Source organism: Vipera berus (genome assembly GCF_964194415.1).
Source record: "Vipera berus genome assembly, chromosome: 7".
Lineage (NCBI taxonomy): Eukaryota > Metazoa > Chordata > Lepidosauria > Squamata > Viperidae > Vipera > Vipera berus.
This window is the reverse complement of record NC_138209.1, coordinates 2,189,266-2,214,127: the sequence shown is the minus strand read 5'-3', so window position 1 is coordinate 2,214,127 and position 24,862 is coordinate 2,189,266. Positions and strand designations below refer to the sequence as shown.

At 50.8% G+C, this 24,862-nt stretch overlaps 2 protein-coding genes across 2 annotated transcripts in view; both read right to left on the bottom strand.

Moving 5' to 3' along the window:
- Nucleotides 1-221: 221 nt before the first annotated feature.
- Nucleotides 222-6,546, bottom strand: LOC308670621 (putative N-acetyltransferase CML1). The gene is made up of 2 exons (XM_081332213.1): nucleotides 6,461-6,546; nucleotides 222-4,986 (listed from the first exon to the last, which is right to left on the bottom strand). Exon 2 carries the CDS (start codon nucleotides 4,933-4,935, stop codon nucleotides 4,270-4,272), a length of 666 nt encoding a protein of 221 aa, XP_081188339.1. The 5' UTR covers nucleotides 4,936-4,986; nucleotides 6,461-6,546; the 3' UTR covers nucleotides 222-4,269.
- A 3,947-nt stretch (nucleotides 6,547-10,493) lies between these two features.
- The window catches only part of CPXM1 (carboxypeptidase X, M14 family member 1), a gene marked incomplete at its 5' end in the record, with an annotated part of 36,333 nt that continues 21,964 nt past the window's right edge, over nucleotides 10,494-24,862 (bottom strand). Inside the window, 7 exons of the mRNA XM_081332221.1 lie at nucleotides 10,494-12,370; nucleotides 13,730-13,832; nucleotides 17,955-18,094; nucleotides 18,927-19,224; nucleotides 20,096-20,275; nucleotides 22,308-22,504; nucleotides 23,597-23,720. Of these exons, the coding sequence (XP_081188347.1) occupies nucleotides 12,108-12,370; nucleotides 13,730-13,832; nucleotides 17,955-18,094; nucleotides 18,927-19,224; nucleotides 20,096-20,275; nucleotides 22,308-22,504; nucleotides 23,597-23,720 (1,305 nt within the window). The 3' untranslated portion in view covers nucleotides 10,494-12,107. The remainder of the gene's footprint in view (nucleotides 12,371-13,729; nucleotides 13,833-17,954; nucleotides 18,095-18,926; nucleotides 19,225-20,095; nucleotides 20,276-22,307; nucleotides 22,505-23,596; nucleotides 23,721-24,862) is intronic.

Sequence of the window (24,862 nt, the reverse complement as noted above, 5' to 3'; positions counted from 1 at the left end):
CAGCTTATGTAGTTTAAATCGAATCTAAATGGCTTAAATGTGCTTCTGCCGTCCTTCAGAAAGAGCATTTTGTACCCGACGCCCTGGCACCTCCCTTGAATGCCCAACTTGTTCATCATGGTTTGGTTGATAAACCACCAATCAAAACTCAAGACTAAGAGCCTCCTCCACCCCCCCCTTTTTTTTTTAGGTTGAGACAAGAAGACAAGTCCACACACGCCTGGAATTTTATTAATTTATTATTGCAAGGCAATAAAATGTGGTTTGATCTCTTTTTCTTTTTTTTTTAAATGAGGAAAAAAAGAGTTTTGTGGCTTGGAAGCTTGGTGAGAGATGAAGAGTGCCGTAAGATAAAAAAAGGTTGAGGTCTAGAAACATTTCGACTTTATCCCAAGAATCAAAATGTGTTTCCCCACAAGGCATGACACCAGTGCACAAAGCTGAACAGGACCATACGAGGAATCAGCGGAGGCACAAAGGGATTGGAGAGAGATGGACGCAATTCCATTCAAAACAGCAGCACAACAATCAAAATTCTTCAACCATGTTTTTTTTTTTAAAAAAAAATAATAATACAGATTTTAAGGTTTTTTTTAAAGAAATTCCACCTTTATTATTTTTAAATAGAATTCAAGGTGGCAAAGGTATCCAATAGTCTTTTCTCCTGTTTTTCCCCACAACAACCCTGTGAGGTAAACTAGGTTGGGACTGAGTGACTGGCCCAGACACCCAGCCAGCTTTTGTGCCGAAGGCGGGACTAGAATTCACTGTCGCCTGGTGACTGGCTCAAAGTCACCCAGCCGGCTTTCGTGCTAAGGCGGGACTAGAATTCACCGTCTCCTGATGATTGGCTGTCACCCAGTTGGCTTTCGTTCAAAGGCAGGACTAGAACTCACCATCTCCTGGTGATTGGCTCAGTTACCCAGCTGGCTTTCGTGCTGAAGGCGGGACTAGAACTCATTGTCTCCTGATGATTGGCTCAAAGTCACCCAGACGGTTTTCATGCTTAGGGCAGAACTATAACTCACGGTCTCCTGGCTATTCACCCAGTCACCCAGCCGGTTCTCGTGCCTAAGGTGGGACAAGAACTCAGGGTCTCCTGATAATTGGCACAAAGTCACCTAGCTGGCTTTCATACCTGAGGCAGGACTAGAACTCACCATCTCCTGGTTTTTTAGCCTGGTGTATTAACCGCCAGATCAACCCGACTAAAGCAGACTTCATCTTCCCGCAGATTCTTTCCTATTAAGAAATGTGGCAGGGAACAATGGCTTGGCCACCATCTTGCCAGCACCGAAAATGGCTGACTGGATCTAAATCCAAAGAATTCTCACCAATCCAGCTCCATTTCCAGGCAGGCAGGAAAGACGGGTAGAGCAATCACAATAGACTTATATACCGCTTCGCAGTGCTTTACAGCCCTCTCTTAAGCGGTTTACAGTCAGCCTAAGGACGATCTGGGTCTTCCTTTTACCGACCTCGGAAGGACGTTAGCCGAGTCAACCTTGAGCCAGTGAGACTCTTACCTTTTGCTTATGTTCTGCTCAACAGCGGAAGAGAGAAAGAGGAACAGCGAGGAGGACCGGCCCATCACCACCCAAGCTGGAGGCCCAGCTGATTTTTCTACAAACATCCTCCCCACATTGGACCTTGAACTTGTGCCGAGAACCAACGGGCAGGTTAAAAACCAACTTTAGCTAAACCGACCCTGTTGATTTTGCCAGAATTTTGCACGGGCTTGCTGCTTTTTAAGACTCCCTCCCCCATATTTTCATTTTCAGAACAAATTTCCTTTTTTGTCTCTTAAAAGCTAAGAATTCTTCGCTAGACGAGAGGTCGGCCTGGCTGATGACCGATGCCGTGATAAACTTTACAAAAAACAGGGTTTCTTGAAAAAAAAAATTGGAAGGCCTGCCAGATAAAATGTTAAATTGTCTCCCCTCTGGGAGAGCTGAGAAAAATGGTTGAGTCCAACGACTGAGGGATTTAGACAGCTCCCCTATAAAAAGAGGGATAAAGGATATGGGGCTTGCCTTGACTCATCCAGGGATGTTTGCTCCAAAGGTGCTTCTTCAGGAGGCAACTCGACTTTCTTGTTTTTCTTTGAAGACGTTTAATAATAACAGTAATAAAGTTGGAAGGGACCTCGGAGGCCATCTAGTCCAACCCCCTGCTCAGGCAGGAAGCCCTATATTACCATTTCAGACCAGCGGCTGTCCAGTCTCTTCTTAAAAACGTTTCGCCACGACCTGGGTGACGGGGAATCTCCATCGAGGTTTAGCCACGCACTTTGGGGATGAACACCCTTGGCAGGGTGCGGGGAGGGTGAACGGATTTCCAGAAAAGACTGCAGGCTCCAGGAACCGTCTGCGCGTCAGCTTCAGACAACCCAGACTCATGCCCATCATCCTCCACCGGTCTTCAGCGGTGAAGGGGGGACCCAGGGCAGGAACCATCCTGCAGCCAAGAAGGCTCCACACCCATTTGCAACCACCCAGGTGACCCCGAGGACACAGACAAACCTCCAAGTGGCCTCAGCGACTCTCTAAAAGGAGGCAAACGACCAGCTGTCTGCAAGGAGTATAAATCCTCCCGTTTCCCCACCATCCAGTCAGAGCGGAAGAAGCCTCTGGGATGAGAAGCGAAATGTCTTCAAAGGGAAACAAAGTCTAGTTGCCTCCTGAAAGAGCACCTTTAAGTTCTTTCTCTTTTTCTCTTTCTTTTTCTTTCTCTCTCTCTCTCCCTCCCTCCCTTCCCCACTCATCCAAGCTTCTTGGATGAGAAGTGAAACGTCTTCAAAGACCAAGCCCAGTTGCCTCCTGAAAAAAAAAAAAGCTGCTTTGGGATTTGAGAAAAACACCTTGCTGGGGACATTTTCCTATAGGAATTAATTCCTGATCCTTCACTTGACGCCATTTCTCCGTACTTTTCAGAGAGCATAAGAGCGATACAGGAAGTCCTCAACTTAAAACTGTCCGTTTACTGACCACTGGAAGTGATGCCACGAAGAAGAAGGGGACTTAACCATTTTTCACAGGACCGTTGCAGCCCTCCCCAGGGTCATGTGATCAAAATTCAAAGACTTGGCAGCTGGCATGTACTTAGGACAGTTGCAGCGTCCCTGTGTGTGTGTGTGTGTGTGTGTGTGTGTGTGCAGTATCATGTGATCCCCTTTTGCGACCTTCTGACAAGCAAAGTCAATGGAGGGAAGGCAGATTCCCTTAACGACCCTGTGGCCGTGGCTCACTTAACAACTCTGGCAAGAAAGGCCGTAAACTGGGACAAAACTCACGGAATATGTTTCGGTTTGCAATGGAAGCTTTGGGCTCGACCGGGCTCGTAAGTTGAGGACTACCTGTATAAAAGGAACAGTCGGTCCCCATAAACTGGAGAAACAAGAAAACGGGATTCCTCCGGCAGGAATATGGCTCAAAACAAACCCAGGGAGAAAAGAGCTTAGTCTCCTCTGCTCAGCCTTCCTAAGTGGGCTCAGGATGGGAATTCAAGGTGCTGAAACCCACCACAGCAAGAAGCTACTCCTAAGATACTCAAGCACAGGTGTTTGGCGTGGATCAGTACAAATGCTCTAGTAGTCGGGTTACTTTACAGGCGTTCTCATTCTGACAACCAAGCCACAGATTGGGAAATAAAAGAGACGACGTTGCTGGTGTCTCTAAGTCAGCAGAACGCCAGGGGCCGCGTACCCCAGAGAAGAGGCAGAAAGTGCTTTTTTTGTTTTCAATGGGATGAGATGAAAGAAACGGCTTCCACCAATCCAAGCACGGTAGGCAAAAAAAGCCCCCAGCCAACAGAGTTCCCTGGCAAACTGCTGGCTAGTTGTTGTGAGAACAGCCCTCTGAAAAGGGCCACGTGGATGAGAGTTTAGAACGGTTAACCCCAAGGCCACAGCTTAACAGGGGTGGATGGGGAAAAAAAATCGCTTCTTCTCCGTCGATAAAAATGTACATTTTGCCCCACCCCCACCCCTCGCTTGCAAAGACACCGTGAGGAGACGGGGACTTTTCCTTCCCACGTTGCTAAAACTTTAAAAGGCCCTAAAGGCCTCCTTGGGAGCAGAAAAAAAAAATCAATGTCCGGAAATGGAGACGGATCTTTTTGTCGCTGTTGTTGTTGCAGTGTGTCAAATCTTAACCGCTTCCCCTGCCCTTTTGTTGGACTTCACGGGGGGGACGGCAGCTGCAGGAAGAAGAAACGGGGTGTGAGGGCGGATCCAGCCCATCGCTGGAGGACAATCCTCCGGCGGTGTCCTCACTCGGCACTAGGAATGTCGTAGCGATACTTGGAGATCGTACAGTTGGCCAGCCTGCCGTAGACAGTGGGAAGGATGTAGTGGTGATACTTGTGGAAGCCAACCCCTTCGTACATCGCCCGGGCTTCGTGCTGGACCATGAGGGTGTTCAGCACCACGGAGGAGTAGCCGTGCTCCCGGGCAAAGGAAATCACTGTCTTGCAGAGGGCCTTGGCGATGCCAAAACCCCGATAGTCTTTCCGAACAGACATCCGTTTCAACATGAGTTCGTTGCGGTGTTCTTCGGAGGGTCTGGCCCCAACCGTGGCCACCACACACTCGTCCTCCTCGGCCACCCAGAAGCATGACCCTTTGTCCCCGAGGTAGGTGGCCTGGATGTCCAACAGGTCCTTCTGCAGGCAATGGTCAATGTACATGGACCAGATGTAACCCAGGAGTTGCCGGCCCATGGCTAGCAGCAGGGTGATAGCCAGGATGGGGAGGAGCAACGACTTGGAACTGGCGAGCAGGACGCTGAAGGTGCAGGTCAGGATCAGAATGACCCACGGCTGTTTCAGCATGTGGATGCAGAGAGTGGGCACGTACTCGCTCATCCCAGTGGCAAACAAGTCCCGCACGGTCTCGTAGTCCCTGGGACGATACTGGCGGATGTGGTAAGACACCATGGTGCGCCAGGCAGGGATGGGTCAAGAGCAGCGAGGAGGATCCGGAGACCCCTTGATTAAAAAATCAAAAAAATCAAAAGAAAGGCGGTTAAGATCCAGATTCAGTCACAGTTTTGCTCCATACAGTATTAACCTCTCTGAACTCTCAAGCTTCCTCTTTCCGCTGTGCATTTCAGGTGGACAGGGATTAATTTTTTATATGTATTTATTTGTAGGGGAGTAGGTATGTACACATGTTGGACTAGATGACCTCCAAGGTCCCTTCCAACTTTATTATTATTACTATTATTATTATTACTATTATTATTATTATTATTATTATTATTATTATTATTATTTACATGGCATGTTTATGTGTGTTCTGTATGTGGCACTTTTGAGAGCAAGCAATGGAATTTGATGTTTAACGAGTGCCAGGGTGGCCACAGTAAAAAAAAATGACCATAAAGGTTATCTTATTTTATCTTGTCTAATAAAGAAATTGATGCATCTCTTGGGATTTTTCCAGGGCAGCTAACCAGCTTCTGCAGTCCCCCTTCGCTGATGTTCTAGACCAGACATGTCAAACTCGCGACGTCACGTGACGTCGCGTGATGTATCAGAACTTTTTCCCATTGCCGGCAATGGGATGGGCGCGGTTTCTCCGTGACGCTCCAGCCCGCAGGCCGGCAGTTTGACACCCCTCTTCTAGACAGACAAATGGCGTTTGAGCTACATTTGGTATTTTTGGTCAGGTTTGGGCAGTCCTCGACTTACAACTGTTCACTTAGTGACCGAAGTTACAGCAGCAGTGAAAAAAGCCACACGTGACCATTTCCCACGTTTACGACCATTGCAGCACGCCCCCGCAGTCACGTGATCAAAATTCAAACGCTTGGCCACCGGCTCGTATTTACGACGGTTACGGTGTCCTCTGTGTGTGTGTGTGTGTGTGTGTGAGAGAGAGAGAGAGAGAGATGGAATCCGTTCCTTCTGCGACCTCCTGACCAGCGAAGCCAGGTTCACTCAACAGCCTGTCACTAGCTTTTAAGAGCTGCAGGGTTTCACTTAACGACGGTGACAAGAAAGGACGTAAAGTGGGGCAAAACTAACCAGTATCTCGCTTAGCAACGTAGGTTTTGGGCTCCGTGGCGTGTCGTTATCTGAAGACTACATTTCCCTTCTCCCCCCCTCCCCCCCCCGCACCAGTGCTTAGAGCCCTAGGGGGGAAGGGTCGGCTGCTTGAGCAAGGGGCTGGACTAGATGACCTCCAAGGCCCCTCCCAGCCCTATTCTTGATCATTAGGATTAAGTTGTACCACGTAGGCCAGCTGCGGAAGCCCAACCATTGCAGTCCTGCGCATCTGGCGGCCCCAAAAACCGGGCTCCCCGCCCTGGCCGCGGACGATGGGTGTTGTGGTCCCCCCCCACTGGAGGGCACCCCGTTGGGAGGGGAGGGGGCGGGAGCGCCACTCGGGCCCACCCGCTCTCCCTGCCCGGAGAAGGAAGCCTTCCTCGGCCTGCTGCCCTTTCGGCGGCTCAAGTACCTGCGGGCGAGCCGCTTCGCCACCGCCGCCGCCGCCGCCGCTCTCAGCAGCAACGCCGCGGCCTCCTCGCACAGGCCGCATCGAATGTCGTCATTTCCGGATGGCGAGCGCGCTTCCGGCTCTTCCCGGGCGAGCCGGAGAGAACGTCCCCTCCCCTCTCTATGGTAGGAATCGGGCGGCCGGAGGACTCATTCTTCCGGACTGTAAGGGCGGGGGAAAGGGGCGTGGCCAGCCAGGGATCTGCGCCTGCGCACTCTTGGGCGGACGGAGGGAAAAGGCCCCCAAGGCTCCAAAGGGGCCTCGGGAGCTCCACCCAAGGGGCGCCGGCCGCGCAGGCGCAGATCCCGCCGTTTGGTACCGGGCGGCCGTTCAGGCGCCCGGACTACAGTTCCCAGGATTCATAGGGCGCGGAACAGCCGTCACGTGTTGGCTGATCTACAAGTAGTCCTTGACTTAGGATGGCAGCTGAGCCCGACGTTCGTCTTGCTAAGCGAGAGACGTTTGTTAAGTGAGTTTTGACCCGCTTTACGACTTGTCCTGCCACGGTCGCTAAGGGAATCACCGCAGTTGGTAAAAAAAAAGTCGTCAAATTTGCAGACGACACCAAGCTGGCTGAAATAGCCAATACTCCAGAAGATAGGCTTAAGATACAGGAGGATCTGGACAGACTCGAACACTGGGCACTATCTAACAAAATGAAATTCAATGGTGAAAAAAGTAAGGTTCTACATTTAGGCAGGAAAAATCAAATGCACAGGTATAGTATAGGTGGCACCTTGCTCAATAGTAGTAACTGTGAGAGGGATCTCGGAGTCCTCGTAGACAATCACTTCAATATGAGCCAGCCGTGTGCTGCAGCTGCCAAAAAAGCCAACACAGTGCTAGGCTGCATTAACAGAGGGAGAGAATCAAGATCGCGTGAAGTACTAATACCACTTTACAAGGCTTTGGTAAAGCCACACCTGGAATACTGCATCCAGTTTTGGTCACCACGATGTAAAAAAGATGTCGAGACTCTAGAAAGGGTACAGAGAAGAGCAACAAAGATGATTGGGGGACTGGAGGCTAAAACATACGAAGAACGGTTGCTGGAATTGGGTATGTGTAGTTTAACGAAGAGAAGGGTGAGGGGTGACATGATAGCAGTGTTCCAATATCTCGGGGGCTGCCACAAAGTAGAGGGAGTCAAGCTCTTCTCCAAAGCACCTGAAAGCAGGACAAGAAGCAACGGATAGAAACTGATCAAGGAGAGAAGCAACCTGGAACTAAGGAGAAACTTCCTGACAGTGAGAACAATTAACCATTGGAACAACCTGCCTCCAGAAGCGGTGAATGCTCCAAGACTGGAGGTTTTTAAGAAGAGACTGGACAGCCATTTGCCTGAAATGGTATAGGGTTTCCTGCCTGAGCAGGGGGTTGGACTAGATGACCTCCAAGGTCCCTTCCAACTTTATATTATTATTATTATTATTATTATTATTATTATTATTATTATTATTATTATTATTATTATTATTATTATTATTATTATTTAGTAGCCTGGTTGTTAAGTGAACCTGGCTTCCCCATTGACTGCTTGTCAGAAGGGAATCACGTGACCCTGGGGCCCTGCGACCGTTGTAAGTGTGAGTCGGTTGTCAAGCATCCGAATGTAAATTGTGATCCTGGGGATGCTGCGACGGTCGTAAGTGTGAAACAGGGTCACAAGTCACTTTTTTTTTTCAGTGCTGTTGATGGGCTGGCTGCCAAGTTTCTCCTTAATTCCAGGTTGCTTCTCTCCTTGGTCAGTTTCCAACCCTTGTTTCTCGTCCTTCCCTCTGGTGCTTTGGAGAACAATGTGACCCCCTCTTCTTTGGGGCAGCCCCCCAAATACTGGAATGCTGCTATCATGTCTCCCCTATTTCTTATCCCACCTTCTGCTTTAGTGAAAAGTTATACAGCCTTCTCAATTCTGTGGTTTGGGGCACCTAGGCATCTGGGCCAGGACCCCTTTTTTTTGGAGCGCTTCAAATCAAAGGAAACAAAAATCTGCCCCTCATGTCGGGGGTCCTTCATCGGCTCCAGTTTTTCCCTCAACCACAACCCTCCGAGGTAGGCCGGCAAAGACAAAAAAGAGAGAGCGACTGGTTTAAGATCACCCCAGGAGCTGAGAACGGAGTGGAGACGGAGCGGTCCCTGGCCTGGTCTGCGACTTTCAGCATGGACATTCCAGCCTCACCTTGTGCTTTCCCGGTGGTCTCCCATCCAGCTGTTAACTGGACCAGGGCATAATAACTATGTTCATGCAAGATGCACGGTGCAAATCAAGGCCAGGCCACCATTTTCCCCCCTAGCTGATTGAGGATTGGAAGGACCGCTGAGTAGATTTGGAGTAAGGCAAGTGGGCAGTCCGGATGATAGACGAACAGAGCTGGAAGGGACCTTGGAGGTCATCTAGTCCAACCCCCTGCTCAGGCAGGAAACCCTATACCATTTCAGACAAGTGGCTGCCAACAATGTCTTCTTGAAAACCTCCAGCGTGGGAGCATTCACAGCTTCTGGAGGGAAGCCCAGGATGGCAGAACAAGACCGCCATCAAACCGGAGCTGGTGGAAAGACTGGGATGAGAAGAAGGTTTAGGTTTAGGTTTTAGGTTTTATTGTATTTGTATACCGCCCTTCTCCCGAAGGACTCAGGGCGGTGAACAGGGCATACATAAAAAATACAAGATACAAAAATTAAAAAAGAATTAAATAGTAGCCCAGCTAAAACAGTCAATAACAATATACAATATAAAAATCCCCATTAAAACCCCAACATATCCCCATCAGGCCAGGCCGGCTTGTTCGAATAAGTGGGTCTTCAGACCGTGTCGGAAGGAGCGAAGGTCAGGTGCCGTCCGGAGCTCGACCAGCAGCTGATTCCAGCCGACATTCTCTGACCGGAGGCACCCTGAGGAGGCCCTCTCTGTGGGAGCGCACAGGGCGGAGGGAAGTTGACGCCGGCCGCAGGTGGTCCCCGAGGTACTCCGGACCCATGCCATGTAGGGCCTTAAAAACCATTACCAAAACCTTGAAAACCTTGAAGGGAGAAACCTTCCACAGGAAGTGGGGGAAAAGTGGCGCTCCCACAATGTGTAATTCACATCTCGAAGCACCGTTGGCAGCCATCGATTTTTAGCCATTGACAACGAGCTACACATGAGCCAGGTGTGTGAAACAACTGCCAGAGCAGGTAACACAAATCTAGGCTTCTTTGGAAGCAGCACATGTGGTGTCTTATTCCTCTCTATTCTGTCATATCTGTCTGTCTATCTACTATCTCCATCTATCTATCATCTATTATCTATCTGTCATCTCTTCACTATATTTGTCTCCATTCTATCTGTCTATCCATGTTCATCATCTTCATTGTATCTATCTCCATTCTGTTTGTCTGCTTCTATATCTATCTATCTATCTATCTATCTATCTATCTATCTATCTATCTATCTATCTATCTATCTATCTATCTATCTATCTATCATCTATCTATCTATCATCTGTCTATCTATCTATCATCTCCATTGTATCTATCTACCTCCATTGTTTGTCTGCCTCTCTCTTAATCTCTCTCTCTCCTGTCTATCCATCCCTCTTTCTCTTTCTCTCTCTCCTGTCTCTCTCTCTCTCTCTATCTTATCTATATCTCTCTGTCATCTCTATCTATTTGTCCATCCATCCATCCATCTATCTCATCTCCATTTCATCTATCTTCATTCTGTCTGCCTCTAATCTCTCCCTTTCTCTAATCTGTCTGTCTGTCTTCTCCATTGCAACTTTCTCTATTCTCTCTGTCTCTCTCTGCCTCATATTATATAGCCACCTATTTCACCCAAAAAAGGGACGCGGTGGCTCAGTGGGTTAGGACGCTGAGCTTGTCGATCAGAAGGACGGCAGTTTGGCGGGTCGAATCCCAAGTGCCGCGTAACAGAGTGAGCGCCTGTTACTCGTCCCAGCTTCTGCCAACCTAGCAGTTCGAAAGCACGTAAAAATGCAAGTAGAAAAATAGGGACCGCTACGGTGGGAAGGTAACAGCGTTCCGTGCGCGTTTGGCGTCTAGTCATGCCGGCCACATGACCACGGAGACGTCCTCGGACAAGCGCTGGCTCTTTGGCTTTGAAACGGAGATGAACACCGGCACGCATGTGCGGGGAAACCTTTACCTTCACTTCACCCAAGAGTGGCCCACACCTAGAAGCCTTTGTGTGATTCTGGGTATCACATGCCGTCTGGGAGCTGAAGTCCACATGCACACTTTCAAGTGACCGAGGTTGAGAACTGCTGCGTTTCGTGATTCCCTTCCGGCTTGAGCATCCGAAGCCCTTTTCCCCTTTTCCACCCTTCCTTGGGTTGACAACTCACCCATTCTAATAATATTTCAGGCAGACCTTGCCGCGGGGACAAACCTGGCAATTCGGTGCGTTGGGAAGGCGAGAGAAGAAAAAACAGCCGCAGAGAACTTGGGGAGATTAAATATCCAAAGAATTTATTGGGTAAAACTCTTGGAAGGCCCCTTGACTTGCAAGGGCACGGCAATGCCCGCATTTTCACTGAAACCATTCTTGTAAGCCGGGATTCTCCGCCTGCCGTCCCCTCCCTCCCCAAATGTTGCCGGCAAGCACCCCGTGGCCTCCGATCCGGAGTGGCGCGGACTTTTCTGCCAGGACCAGCCTGCCAGCCGCAAGGCTGTGACATATTTTGCATCATTCCAGGACTTGGTGCTTAAGAAAACCATCTGACTGACTTATAAGCAGCCTGTCTTAAGATGGAACTGACCTATGTGTTTGACACAGGGAGGGAGGGAGGAAGGAGAGAGATGGGGATGAGAGGAAGCAAGGAAAGAAGGAAGGAGGAAGCAAGGGAGGGAGGTGGGAGGGAGGGAGGAAGGAAGGAAGGGGAAGAAGAGAAGGAAAAGGAAGAAGAGAGAGATGAAGGAAGTGAGAAGGAAGGAAAGGCTAAGAGAGAGTGTGAAAGGGAAGATGGAAAGGAAGGAAGGAAACGGAGGAGGGAAGGAAGGAGGAAAAGAAGAAAGGAAGGAAATAGGGAAGTAAGAAAAGGGAAAGGGGAAAAGGAAGATGGAGGGAGGAAGGAAGGAGAGAGATGGGGATGAGAGGAAGCAAGGAAAGCAGGAAGGAGGAAGCAAGGGAGGGAGGTGGGAGGGAGGGAGGAAGGAAGGGGAAGAAGAAAAGGAAAAGGAAGAAGAGAGAGATGAAGGAAGTGAGAAGGAAGGAAAGGCTAAGAGAAAGAGTGAAAGGGAAGATGGAAAGGAAGGAAGGAAACAGAGGAGGGAAGGAAGGAGGAAAAGAAGAAAGGAAGGAAATAGGGAAGTAAGAAAAGGGAAAGGGGAAAAGGAAGATGGAGGAAGGAAGGAAGGAAGGAAGGAAGGAAGGAAGGAAGGAAGGAAGGAGAAATGTCTAGGTCTTTGTAAAACTATCAACAATATTTCTCCCTAAAAGCCAGGCTAGGATATCTCAGTTCTTTTGAAAGTCCGGGAAGCGCATTCCTGGTTTGTGGGCCGGGGGCCGGCATTCTCGCAGCCTCCCCAAACCGAAAGGGCCCCGGCTGGAAAAAAGGGCCCGACAGCCCCGTTCTCCTCAGGGGCGATGCCGGAGGGCCCCTCCCTTCCCTCACTGGGCCTGTCTCTGGGCCTCCAGTTGGCGCAGGCGCAGCTGGCGCAGGCGCAGCGCGAGGTCCTTGGGCACCTTCCCGCCCTTGGCCAGGATCTCTCGCAGGCGCTGCTTGGGGGTCTTGGTCAGGCGGAAGTCGCAGGGGGTGGCGCTGTTCTCGTAAGAGACGCGGCAGGTGCGGGTGACGGGGTGGTAGCCCTCGGCCGCGGCGGTCACCTCGTATTCGCCGGGGTTGAGCAGGCGCCAGTAGTCCCCGTCGAAAGCTGCCGGGGGAGAAAATGGAAGAGAGTTCCCGCGTGCCCTCTTGAGCTTGGCGGCTTTTTGGGCAGGCGTTGCATTACCCGACTAGGGAATAGGGTCAGTGCTAGAAGGGGGTGGGGTTTGCGGAGAGAAGGAGGAGGATGAGGAGGAGGAGGAGGAGGAGAAGGAGGAGGAAGAAGAAGACTGTGGGGTCCTTGGTGCTCTCTGACCTTGGTGGTTTTCTCGCAGATGTTGCATGACCCAACTAGGGAACACCCATCAGTGCTAGCCAGTGTGGGCTTTGCTCCGCTTGTGTATAGTAGCTTGCGCTGCCAGTGTTGGCTGTGTGTGTGGTTTTCTCCTTGATTAGGGAACGACCTAATTAGGGAACTACTTGATCAGGGAGCTTGAACTTTGGTCAGTGCTAGAAGGGAGTGGGGTTTGCAGAGAGTTGTTGTTGTTGTTGGTGGTGGAGGAGGAGGAGGAGGAGGAGGAAGGACTGTGGGGTCCTTAGTGCAGGTTTTTTTGCAGGTGTTAACTAACATCATCAGTGATGTTGAATAGCACTGATAACATTACCTAGTTGGGTCATGAAATGTCTGCAAGGAAGCCACCCCGCTCAGAGAGCACCAAGGCCCCCACAGTTGTCGTCGTCGTCGTCGTCGTCGTCCTCCTCCTCCTCTTCCTCCTCCCCCCGCTCTTCCTCTTAAACCCTACTTCCTTCTGATGATGTTACCTAGTTGGCTCATGAAACGTCTGCAAGAAAAGAGCCCAGCTCAAAGAGTACCAAGGACCCCACAGTTGTCGTTTCTCCTCCTCCTCCTCCTCCTCCTCCTCCTCCTCCCCCCCCGCTCTTCCTCTTAAACCCTACTTCCTTCTGATGATGTTACCTAGTTGGCTCATGAAACGTCTGCAAGAAAAGAGCCCAGCTCAAAGAGTACCAAGGACCCCACAGTTGTCGTTTCTCCTCCTCCTCCTCCTCCTCCTCCTCCTTCTCCTCCTCCTCCCCCCCCCCGCTCTTCCTCTTAAACCCTACTTCCTTCTGATGATGTTACCTAGTTGGCTCATGAAACGTCTGCAAGAAAAGAGCCCAGCTCACAGAGCACCAAGGACCCCACAGTTGTCGTTTCTCCTCCTCCTCCTCCTCCTCCTCCTCCCCCCCCCGCTCTTCCTCTTAAACCCTACTTCCTTCTGATGATGTTACCTAGTTGGCTCATGAAACGTCTGCAAGAAAACCACCCAGCTCAGAGCGCACCCAGGACCCCCTCGATTCAACCACGAGCTACAAATAGTCTCCTGTGTTAGTAAATTAAAGAAGAGTTACGGTACTGGGGAGCCGTGGCATCGGCTGCCCGTGTGGGCTGTGCCACGGCTTTCGGTACCTGTCCGGATGTCATGGTTGATGCCGTCCACAGAAATGATGGCATCGGCGATGCCTCGCTCCGTGTCTTTGTCCCGGACGATCCCCTTAATCCCTCGGTGGATCTGGAAGGAGACATCCGGTTAGTTGGCCAATTGCTTGGCGCTCAGTGGTTAAGGCACCACACTAGAAAGTTCTAGTCCTGCCTTAGGGCCCAAGAGCGACAAAACAGGCCCATTGTTGACAATGGTGTTTGCTTAACGAATGTGGTGTTTCCTTAACGACCGTGGTGATTCACTGAACGACCGCCGCAAAAACAAAGGTGGTAAAATCGGCACCGTCCTGTGATGGCCTGCTTAAACATAGGTGTGACTTACAACCTGCATGACCTATCGCTCATATACGGTCCTTAGCCGAGGGCTTCCTGTATCCAAATCCCATTTTGCTGTTCTCAGGACTACAGCAGTAGTGAAATCTGCGGGTGAAATACAGGTGGTCCTCGACTTACAATCGTTTATTTAGTGACCGCTGGAAGTTACAATGGTGGTGAAAAAAAGCGACTGAGGACCGTTTTTTGACACTTATAACCGCTGCAGCATCCCCGGTGGTCACGTGATCAAAATTCGGACGCTGGGCCACTGACTCATATTTACGACGGTTGCTGTGTCCCGGGGTCACACGATCCCCTTTTGCGACCTTCAGACAAGCAAAGTGAGTGGGGGAGCCAGATTCGCTTAACAACCTGCAGTGATTCAATGAACGACTGTGGTAAAATGGGGCAAATGTCACTTAACAAATGCACGCTGAGGACTACCTATTCAGGTGTGGGGAACCTTGGCTCTTTTAGGACTCGTGGACTTCAACTCCCAGAATTCCTGAGCCAGCATGGCTCAGCTTGGAAACCTCTCCCTTTCCCCTCAGCATGGCTGGCTCAGGAATTCTGGGAGCTGAAGTCCACGAGTCATAAAGCGGCCTAGGCCTAGGCCAGGCTTAGGCCACCTTGGCTCTTTTATGACTGGTGGACCTCAACTCCCAGAATTCCTGAGCCAGCCTGGCTCAGCATGGAAACCTCTCCCTTTCCCTCAGCATGGCGGGCTCAGGAATTCTGGGAGTTTTATTTATTTATTTATTTATTTATTTGTTTGTTTGTTTGTTTGTTTGTTTGTTTTTATATACCGCCCTTCTCCCGAGGGACTCGGGGCGGTGTACAGAGTAAGGTAGGTATACAGATGAACAATAGTAAAAAACAATAATAAAAACAAACTGGGACCCCAATTAGAGCTATCAGGCCAGGCCGGACTGCTGGAACAGGTAAGTTTTTAATTCGCGTCGGAAGGTGCGGAGGTCGGGGGCCATCCGGATTTCGGTTGGTAAGCTGTTCCAGAGGGCTGGCGCACCCACTGAGAATGCCCTCCCCCTGGGGGCCACCAGCCGACATTCCTTGAGCGGTGGCACCCTGAGGAGGCCCTCTCTGTGGGAGTGCACAGGACGGAGGGGCGTTGATGTTGGCAGAAGGTGCTCCCGTAGGTAGTCCGGACCCATGCCATGTAGGGCTTTGTATGTCATTGTTAGCACCTTGAATTTCACTCGGAAGGCAACCGGCAGCCAGTGCAGCTCACGGAGGAGAGGTGTGATATGGGAGTATCGGGAGGCCCCCAAAAGTGTCCGTGCAGCTGCACTCTGCACCAGTTGAAGCTTCCGAGTGGCTCTCAAGGGCAGCCCCATGTAGAGAGCGTTACAGTAGTCAAGGCGAGAGGTCACAAGTGCATGGGTGACTGTACGTAAGGCATCCAGGTCCAGATAAGGTCGTAGTTGGCGCACCAGTCGAACCCGGGAGAAGGCCCCCTTGGTCACAGCTCCTATGTGATCTTCCAAGGATAGCTGTGAGTCTAGGAGGACACCCAGGTTGCGGGCCCTATCAACAGGGGGTAATAACTCATCCCCGATGTTAAGGGATGGAATGTTCTGAGTATCCTGGCTTGCCGGTATGTACAGCCATTCAGTCTTGTCCGGGTTGAGTTGAAGCCTGTTCCTCCCCATCCATTCCCGGACCGCTTTCAGGCAACGGGACATCACGTCGAGGGCATCACTGATGCTGTTTGGAGTTGAGATGAAAAGCTGGGTGTCATCAGCATACTGATGGTACCCTACTCCAAAACCACGAATGATCTCGCCCAGCGGTTTCATGTAGATGTTGAACAGGAGAGGCGAGAGAACCGACCCTTGAGGGACTCCACAAACGAGAGGCCTCGGAGTCGACCTCTGTCCTCCTGCCAGCACCGACTGCGAGCGACCCAGGAGAAAGGAGGAGAACCACCGCAGAACCGTGCCTCCCACTCCCAGTCCCCTGAGGCGCCGCAGCAAGATACCATGGTCGATGGTATCGAAAGCCGCCGAAAGGTCTAATAAGACTAGGACAGAGGAATGGCCCCTGTCCCGGGCCCTCCAGAGATCATTCATCAGAGCGACCAATGCCGTCTCCGTGCTGTAGCCCGGCCTGAAGCCCGATTGGCATGGGTCAAGATAAACCGCTTCATCCAGGACCTGAGGGAGTTGATGCGCCACCACACTCTCAACAACCTTCGCAAGGAAGCGAAGGTTGGAGACTGGACGAAAGCTATTCAATGAGGTTGGGTCCAAGGTGGGCTTCTTGAGGAGAGGTCTCACCACCGCCTCCTTCAAGGAGGCGGGGAAGTGACCCTCACTCAGAGAAGCAGAGATGACCGCCTGAAACCAGCCTCGTGTCCCCTCTCGAGCTGCATAAGCCAGCCAGGAAGGGCACGGGTCCAGTAAGCATGTGGAGGAGCTCAATCTCCTCATAATCCTGTCCACTTCCTTTGGAGTCACAGGATCAAATTCCTCCCAGATGACGTCGACAAGACTGTCCATGTCCTGTTCCTCCAACTCTGCCCAGTTGGAGTCCAGGCCGGTTCGAATCCGAGCGATTTTATCCAGCAGATATTGACCAAATTCCTCGGCTCGACCCTGTAAGGGTTCCTCCCTCACCTCTTGGTTCAGTAGGGAGCGAGTCACTCTGAACAAGGCAGCCGGGCGATTATCTGCGGACGCGATGAGGGTGGAAAAGTAATTGGATTTCGCCACCCTTATCGCTGCGAGATAAGACCTGGTGAGGATTCTTAGTCACAATCGGTCGGATTCGGATCGACTGGATCTCCAACGGCTCTCTAGGCCCCGTCTCCGACGCTTCATCTCCCGGAGCTCCACAGTGAACCATGGGGCTCGCTGGGATCTGCGCCGGGTCAGGGGCCGCAGGGGTACAACTCGGTCCAGAGCCTCCGTGGCTGCCCTTTCCCAGGCTTCCACTAAGGCGTCCACCGGTCGGTCCAGAAATTATTTGCGACAGGTCCATGGCCACCATGGAAGCCATGAACTCCCGAGCTAGTTCGGACGATCCTCCCAGGGACGGTAGGTTAAAGTCGCCCAAGACCATGAGTTTGGGGAATTCAACCACCAACCCTGAGAGGACATCGAGTAGCTTAGGCAGGGCTGCCGCTGCACGATTAGGTGGAAGGTACGCCAGCAGCAGGCCCAACTGCGCCCCCGGACCGTATCTCAGAAAGAGAGACTCACACCCGACTATCTGAGGGACGGTGGTCTCCCGCGGGCTAAGGGTCTCCCTGATGATTACTGCCACTCCTCCGCCCCTACCAGTTGAAGTCCACAAGTCATAAAAGGGCCAGGTTTGAAGACCCCTGCCCTAGTGCGTTTTTTGGAGCAAAAATTAATATAAGAACCGGTCTTATTTTCGGGCAAACACAGGGTATAAGCCAGGGGTAGGCAACCTTGGCACTTTTAGGACTCGTGGACTTCAACTCCCAGAATTCCTGAGCCAGTATGGCTCAGCTTGGAAACCTCTCCCTTTCCCCTCAGCGTGGCTGGCTCAGGAATTCTGGGAGTTGAAGTCCATGAGTCATAAAGCGGCCTAGGCCTAGGCCAGGCTTAGGCCACCTTGGCTCTTTTATGACTTGTGGACTTCAACTCCCAGAATTCCTCAGCCAGCCTGGCTCAGCTTGGAAACCTCTCTTTCCCCTCAGCGTGGTTGGCTCAGGAATTCTGGGAGTTGTAGTCCGCGAGTCATAAAAAGAGCCAGGTTTGGCCTACCCCTGACCTATATGCAAGGACTGGGCTGATCCCCGTGGCTGGATCTCCCAAAGGATATATCAGAGTTTGGATCTTGTCACAGGATCCCGAGTTGAGTCCTGGGAGAGGGGACCGGCGACCCTTACCTGTTCCATGTACAGCAACAGGGATTCCTTGTTGTTCTCCCACTCCTGGGGAAGCTCCGATTCGTGTGGGAATTTGTCGCAGGACAGCTCGATGGTCACCTCAAAGCAGTTGGTGTGCAGGTAGCTGAAGTCGTTCATACCTGCAGAGAAGAGGAGCTGAGCAGACCTCACTTTCACCCCGGAGGATCCCGACCCACAAGTCTTGCAAAGAGAGCCAGTTTGCTGTAGTGGTTAAAGTGCTGACCTAGAAATCAGGAGACAGTGAGTTCTAGTTTGGCTGTAGGCATGAAAGCCGGCTGGGTGTGCCTATCACTGGGAGATGGGGAGTTCTGCCTTAGGCATGAAAGCCGGCTGGCTGACTTTGGGGAAGTCACCAGGAGACGGTGAGTTCTAGTTCCGCCTTAGGCATGAAAGCCCGCTGGGTGACTTTGGACTAATCACCAGGAGATGGTGAGTTCTAGTCCTGCCTTAAGCATGAAAGCCGACTGGTTGACTTTGGACTAATCACCAGGAGACGGTGAGTTCTAGTTCCGCCTTAGGCATGAAAGCCCGCTGGGTGACTTTGGACTAATCACCAGGAGACGGTGAGTTCTAGTTCCACCTTAGGCATGAAAGCTGGCTGGGTAACTTTGGGCGAGTCATCAGGAGACAGTGAGTTCTAGTTCCACCTTAGGCATGAAAGCTAGCTGGGTGACTTTGTGCCTATCACCAGGAGACGGTGAGTTCTAGTCCTTCCTTCGGCATGAAAGCTGACTGGGTAACTTTGGACCAATCAACCAGGAGGAAGTGAGTTCTAGTCTTGCCTTTAGCACGAAAGGCATCTGGGGGGCTTTGAGCCAATCGCAAGGAGACGGTGCGTTCTAGTTCTGCTTCGGCGTGGATTTTGGCCCGTCAGGTTCTCCAACCCTTTGCTTAGTACTAGTCTGCTTAGTTCACCGCCTAGTCCCCGTGGAGGATGGCCCGTTCACCTACTTCCTGGCACGGTGTGCCAGTTGGCTCCGTTGATGATGTTGCCCTCCTGCATGAAGTCCTCGTAGTGGCACAGCCGCCGTTCGTCGTCCGCCATCACCAGGTTGGAGGTGGCGTAGACGGTGGCCAGCCATCGGAAGATGGGGTCGTCGGCGGTGGGGGTCAGCTCTTGGGCTTTCCAGTAGGTGCGGGTCATGTCAAAGGGGTAGGTCACCACCAGCTCCCCTCCGTGCAGGTTGGCGCTCAGCACGAAGGGGTAGCGCTGCATCCAGCTGATAACTGCCCGTGTTTCTGGGGCCACCTTGGCAGGGGGAAAAAACAAACAGCAGGGGTCTCCGACCTGGGCCATTTTACGACTTGTGGACTTCGACTCCCAGAATTCCTCAGCCGGTAGGACCATTGCTGAGAATTCTGGGAGTTGACCCACACCATTGGATGTGGCCCAGCTTGGAAGGTTGGATCTAAAGCAGGGGTCTCCAAGCTTGGTTTACTTTACGACTTTGTGGACTTCGACTCCCAGAATTCCTCAGCCAGCATGGCTGGCTAAGGAATTCTGGGAGTCAAAGTCCACAAGTTGTAAAGTAAACCAAGCTTGTAGAGCGTTGTTATAGGGCACTTTATGGCCCCTGGGCCACATCCTCTGGCTGTCCCTGTTCGGCCTCCCTGAATTGCTTTTACAGTTGGTCCTCGACTTACGACGGTTCTTTTAGTGACTGAAGTTACAACGGCACCAAGGGCCATTTCCCACATTTACAACCATCGCAGCATTCCCCATGGGGACATGATCAACATTCAGACTCTTGGCAACCGACTCGTATTTATGACGGTCGCAGCATCCCCAAGGGCTCACGTGATCCCCTTTTGCGACCTTCCGACCAGCAAAGTCAAGGGGGGGGAAGCCGGGTTTGCTTAACGACCACGTGACCAGCTTAACAACGGCAGTGTTTCCCTTAACGACCGTGGCAAGGGAGGTGGTAAAACGGGGAAGGGGGAAGAAATCCACTTGAAGGCTGTCTCGCTTAGCGGTGGAAACATTGAGTCGTAAGACGAGGATTGCTCTGTTGCGGTGCCCTGCTTGAAATGGGGCGGGGGGGGAGTAGAGGCGCAAAGATGGAGGGAGCTGGGCGGGGTGAGCGACCCACTGGCGAGGGGGGCACCGTGGCGGGGCTCACCGTGGCGTTGGGGAAGGTGTAGGATTCCGGGATGGGGATGTAGTGGTTGGGGAACTGGTGGGGGACCAGCTGCATGTCCTCGGCGTCCCAAAGCTCCGTGTTGAGATCGGCAAAGTTGTGGTTGAGATCGAAGCCTTCGTACGTCCATCGGCCCAACGCCCAGCCGGAAAGCTCCGAGCCCTGCAGAGTCGCCAGAGAAAGGAAGGGATGGAGAGCCCACTCGGTGCCACCACCACCCCGCCCCGAATGGACCCGCCTGGGGAGATCGGCAATCCACTCCCCAATTGTATCTTTCTTCCCGAAGCGGGGAAGGCAGGATGCGTTGCGGCTCTCAGCTAGCAAGGTAGTCCCATCTGGAGGGTCCTGGGAAAAGGGCCTTCTCGGGGGTGGCTCCCTCCCTGCGGAACGTCCTTCCCCAGAGGTAAGATTGGCTACCGCCTGGCTGCTTCCACCCCCCCCCAAAGCTTTGAAGGCTGGTTTGGTTCAAGGGGGCTGGGGAGCCCATTCGGAGCGGATCGAGCGCCTTGTTGGATTCTGCGCTTTTATTTATTTATTTTTATTTTAATCCCATTTATATCCCGCCCTTCTCCGAAGACTCAGGGCGGCTTACAATCTAAGCACAAATCAAATGTGCCACAGAGTGGGGGCTAAAGTGTAAGTTTTTAAGTGGGAAAGAAGGGAGGGAGGGAGGGAGGAAAAGAAAGAGAAAGAAAGAAAGAAAGAAAGAAAGAAAGAAAGAAAGAAAGAAAGAAAGAAAGAAAGAAAGAAAGAAAGAAAGAAAAGAAAGAAAGAATGAAAGAAAGAAAAGAAAGAAAGAAAGAAAGAAAGAAAGAAAGAAAGAAAGAAAGAAAGGTGAGGAAGGAAGAAGAGGGGAAGGGAGGGAGGGACGGAACAAAGGAAGGAAGGAAAAAAGGAAGGAAAGAAGAGAGATAAGGAAGCAAGGAGGGAGGGAGGTGGGAGGGAAAAGCAGGGAGGAACAAAAGGAAGACGGAAGGAAGAAAAAGGAAAAAAGGAAGGAATCGGAGGGAGGAAGTAGGAGGAGAAAGGGAGGAAGGAAGGAAGAAAAAGGAAAAAAGGAAGGAATCAGGGAGGGAGGAAGTAGGAGGAGAGAGGGAGGAAGGAAAAGAAAAGAGAAAAAAGCAGCGAGGAAGGAAGAAGGGAGGGGAAGGGAGGCAGGGACAAACGAAGGAAGGGAGGGAGAAGGAAGCGAGGAGGGAGGGAGGGAGGAACAAAAGGAAGAAGGAAGGAAGAGAAAGGAGAGAAAGGAAGGAACCGGGGGAGGAAAGAAGAAAAAGGGAGGAAGGAAGAGTGAAAGGAAGGAGGAAGGATAGGGAAAAGGAAAGAAGGAAGGAAGGAAAAGAAAAGGGGAGAAAGGAAAGAAAGAAGAAAGGAAAAGAAAGGAAGAAAAAAAGAAAAAAGGAAGATCTAGCTACCCTTTCCCCCCCCCTTTTGATTCAGACAAGGTTTGCTTCCTTGGGCTTTTTTGGGGGGGGGGCTTTCCGAAAGCATCCTTCACGCCGTGGGCCCCCCCTCTTTCCAGAAAACGGCTTTACCATTATTTTTCGGGTTTCCCCAGCCCCTTGGCAGGAAGCCCCCTGAAGGGGTCTCCGGATGGCCCTTGTGCTCTGGATGGCCGTTGTGCTGTCGAGCAGGATGGGGTGGTTCTCCAAGGGGACACACACACACACACACACACACACACACACACACGGTGCCACCCACCAGCTTGTAGGCCGTCTCGTAACCATCCGGGTTCATGGGGACGGACACACACACACACACACACACACGGTGCCACCCACCAGCTTGTAGGCCGTCTCGTAACCATCCGGGTTCATGGGGACGGACGGACACACACACACACACACACACACACACACACGGTGCCACCCACCAGCTTGTAGGCCGTCTCGTAACCATCCGGGTTCATGGGGACGGACACACACACACACACACACGGTGCCACCCACCAGCTTGTAGGCCGTCTCGTAACCATCCGGGTTCATGGGGACGGACACACACACACACACACACACACACACACGGTGCCACCCACCAGCTTGTAGGCCGTCTCGTAACCATCCGGGTTCATGGGGACGGACACACACACACACACACACACGGTGCCACCCACCAGCTTGTAGGCCGTCTCGTAACCATCCGGGTTCATGGGGACGGACACACACACACACACACACACGGTGCCACCCACCAGCTTGTAGGCCGTCTCGTAACCATCCGGGTTCATGGAGGGCATGAGGTGGATACGGGTCTCCGTGACCAGCCTCCGGACGCGAGGGTTGCCCTGCCTGTATTCCTGGCAGAGATACTCCATCAGGTTGAGCACCAGCTCCCGGCCCAGCGCCTCGTTGCCGTGCATGCCGGCCACGTAGCGGAACTCCGGTTCTCCTGCAACGGCAGAGGGATAACCTCCTGGGGGAGTTTCTTGAGGGATCCAAGGCGCCCGTTGGGGGAGCCCCCAAATCTCGGGACAGGGAGAACAGCAGCGCCAGTAGAAGATGGGTGGACTTCGACTCCCAGGATTCTTTGCAGGCCAGGGAATTCTGGGAGTTGAAGTCCACCCAGCTTCCACTTGCCCAGCTTGAGAAAGACTGAGAAAGCAAGAGAGGTTGCAAGGCCGGCTGGGGGATTCTGGGAGTTGAAGTCCGCCAAGCTTGCCCAGGTTGAGAAACACTGGATAAACTAGATCTCAAGGCCAGCTGAGGAATTCTGGGAGTTGAAGTCCGCCAAGCTTCCCCAGGTTGAGAAACACTGGATAAACTAGATCGCAAGGCCGGCTGAGGAATTCTGGGAGTTGAAGTCCGCCAAGCTTGCCCAGGTTGAGAAACACTGGATAAACTAGATCGCAAGGCCGGCTGAGGAATTCTGGGAGTTGAAGTCCGCCAAGCTTGCCCAGGTTGAGAAACACTGGATAAACTAGATGGCAAGGCCGGCTGAGGAATTCTGGGAGTTGAAGTCCGCCAAGCTTGCCCAGGTTGAGAAACACTGGATAAACTAGATGGCAAGGCCGGCTGAGGAATTCTGGGAGTTGAAGTCCGCCAAGCTTGCCCAGGTTGAGAAACACTGGATAAACTAGATGGCAAGGCCGGCTGAGGAATTCTGGAGTTGAAGTCCGCCAAGCTTGCCCAGGTTGAGAAACACTGGATAAACTAGATCGCAAGGCCGGCTGAGGAATTCTGGGAGTTGAAGTCCGCCAAGCTTGCCCAGGTTGAGAAACACTGGATAAACTAGATGGCAAGGCCGGCTGAGGAATTCTGGAGTTGAAGTCCGCCAAGCTTGCCCAGGTTGAGAAACACTGGATAAACTAGATCGCAAGGCCGGCTGAGGAATTCTGGGGGTTGAAGTCCACCCAGCTTGAACCCAATCGGCAGAGAACCTGCTTGTTATTGGAAACAAGCCACGATTCCCGTCTTCTGCAGACAAACCCCGACCAATCTCTCTCCTTACAAAATGGAGACAGCCTCCTGCGATGTCCCTCACCTACTTCGTGCTGCCCGGGGTTGTCTGAAATCTCCATGACGTACATTTTCAAGCCCAGGTAACTTTTCCCGATGCTGTATATCCTTGTGATATCCGGACACGTCTCGCTGACGTTTTTCAGCAGCTGCCGGGAGAGAATTAAATTTCTCTGAAGTTAAAACCTCTGAAGTTGAAGAATCGGTGGTGATCGGCTGTCATCCCTCCCTGCCTTTCAGGGTGCAGAAGGAGGTAATGACCCAGGCAAGTTTCCCCCCCCCAGGAATCTGAAATCTGGATGTTAAAATAAAAAAAAATGGGGGGTGGGGGTGGGAGTTAATTTGCTGGTGTGATGTTTAAACTGGTCACTGAAAAATCGAGACATTTTAAACAGACACTCACTTGTCTGAAATGGTATAGGTTCTCCTGCTTGAGCAGGGGGCTGGACTAGAAGACCTCCAAGGTCCCTTCAAGCTCTACTCTATTCTGTTCCTGTTCAGATTCGATTCGATTCTCTTCTCTTCTATTCTATCTTTTCATATTCTATTCTCTTCTGTTCTATTTATTCTATATTCTATTCTATTCTATTCTATTCTATTCTATTCTATTCTATTCTATTCTATTCTATTCTATTCTTATTTCTTTTCTTATTCTATTCTATTGTATTCTATTCTATTGTATTCTATTCTATTCTATTCTATTCTATTCTATTCTATTCTATTCTATTCTATTCTATTCTTATTTCTTTTCTTATTCTATTCTATTCTATTCTTATTTCTTTTCTTATTCTATTCTATTCTATTCTATTCTATTCTTATTTCTTTTCTTATTCTATTCTATTCTATTCTATTCTATTCTATTCTATTCTATTCTATTCTATTCTATTCTATTCTATTCTATTCTATTCTATTCTATTCTTATTTCTTTTCTTATTCTATTCTATTCTTATTTCTTTTCTTATTCTATTCTATTCTATTCTTATTTCTTTTCTTATTCTATTCTATTCTTATTTCTTTTCTTATTCTATTCTATTCTATTCTATTCTATTCTATTCTTATTTCTTTTCTTATTCTATTCTATTCTATTCTTATTTCTTTTCTTATTCTATTCTATTCTATTCTTATTTCTTTTCTTCTATTCTATTCTATTCTATTCTATTCTTATTTCTTTTCTTATTCTATTCTATTCTATTCTATTCTATTCTTATTTCTTTTCTTATTCTATTCTATTCTATTCTTATTTCTTTTCTTATTCTGTTCTATTCTATTCTATTCTATTCTATTCTATTCT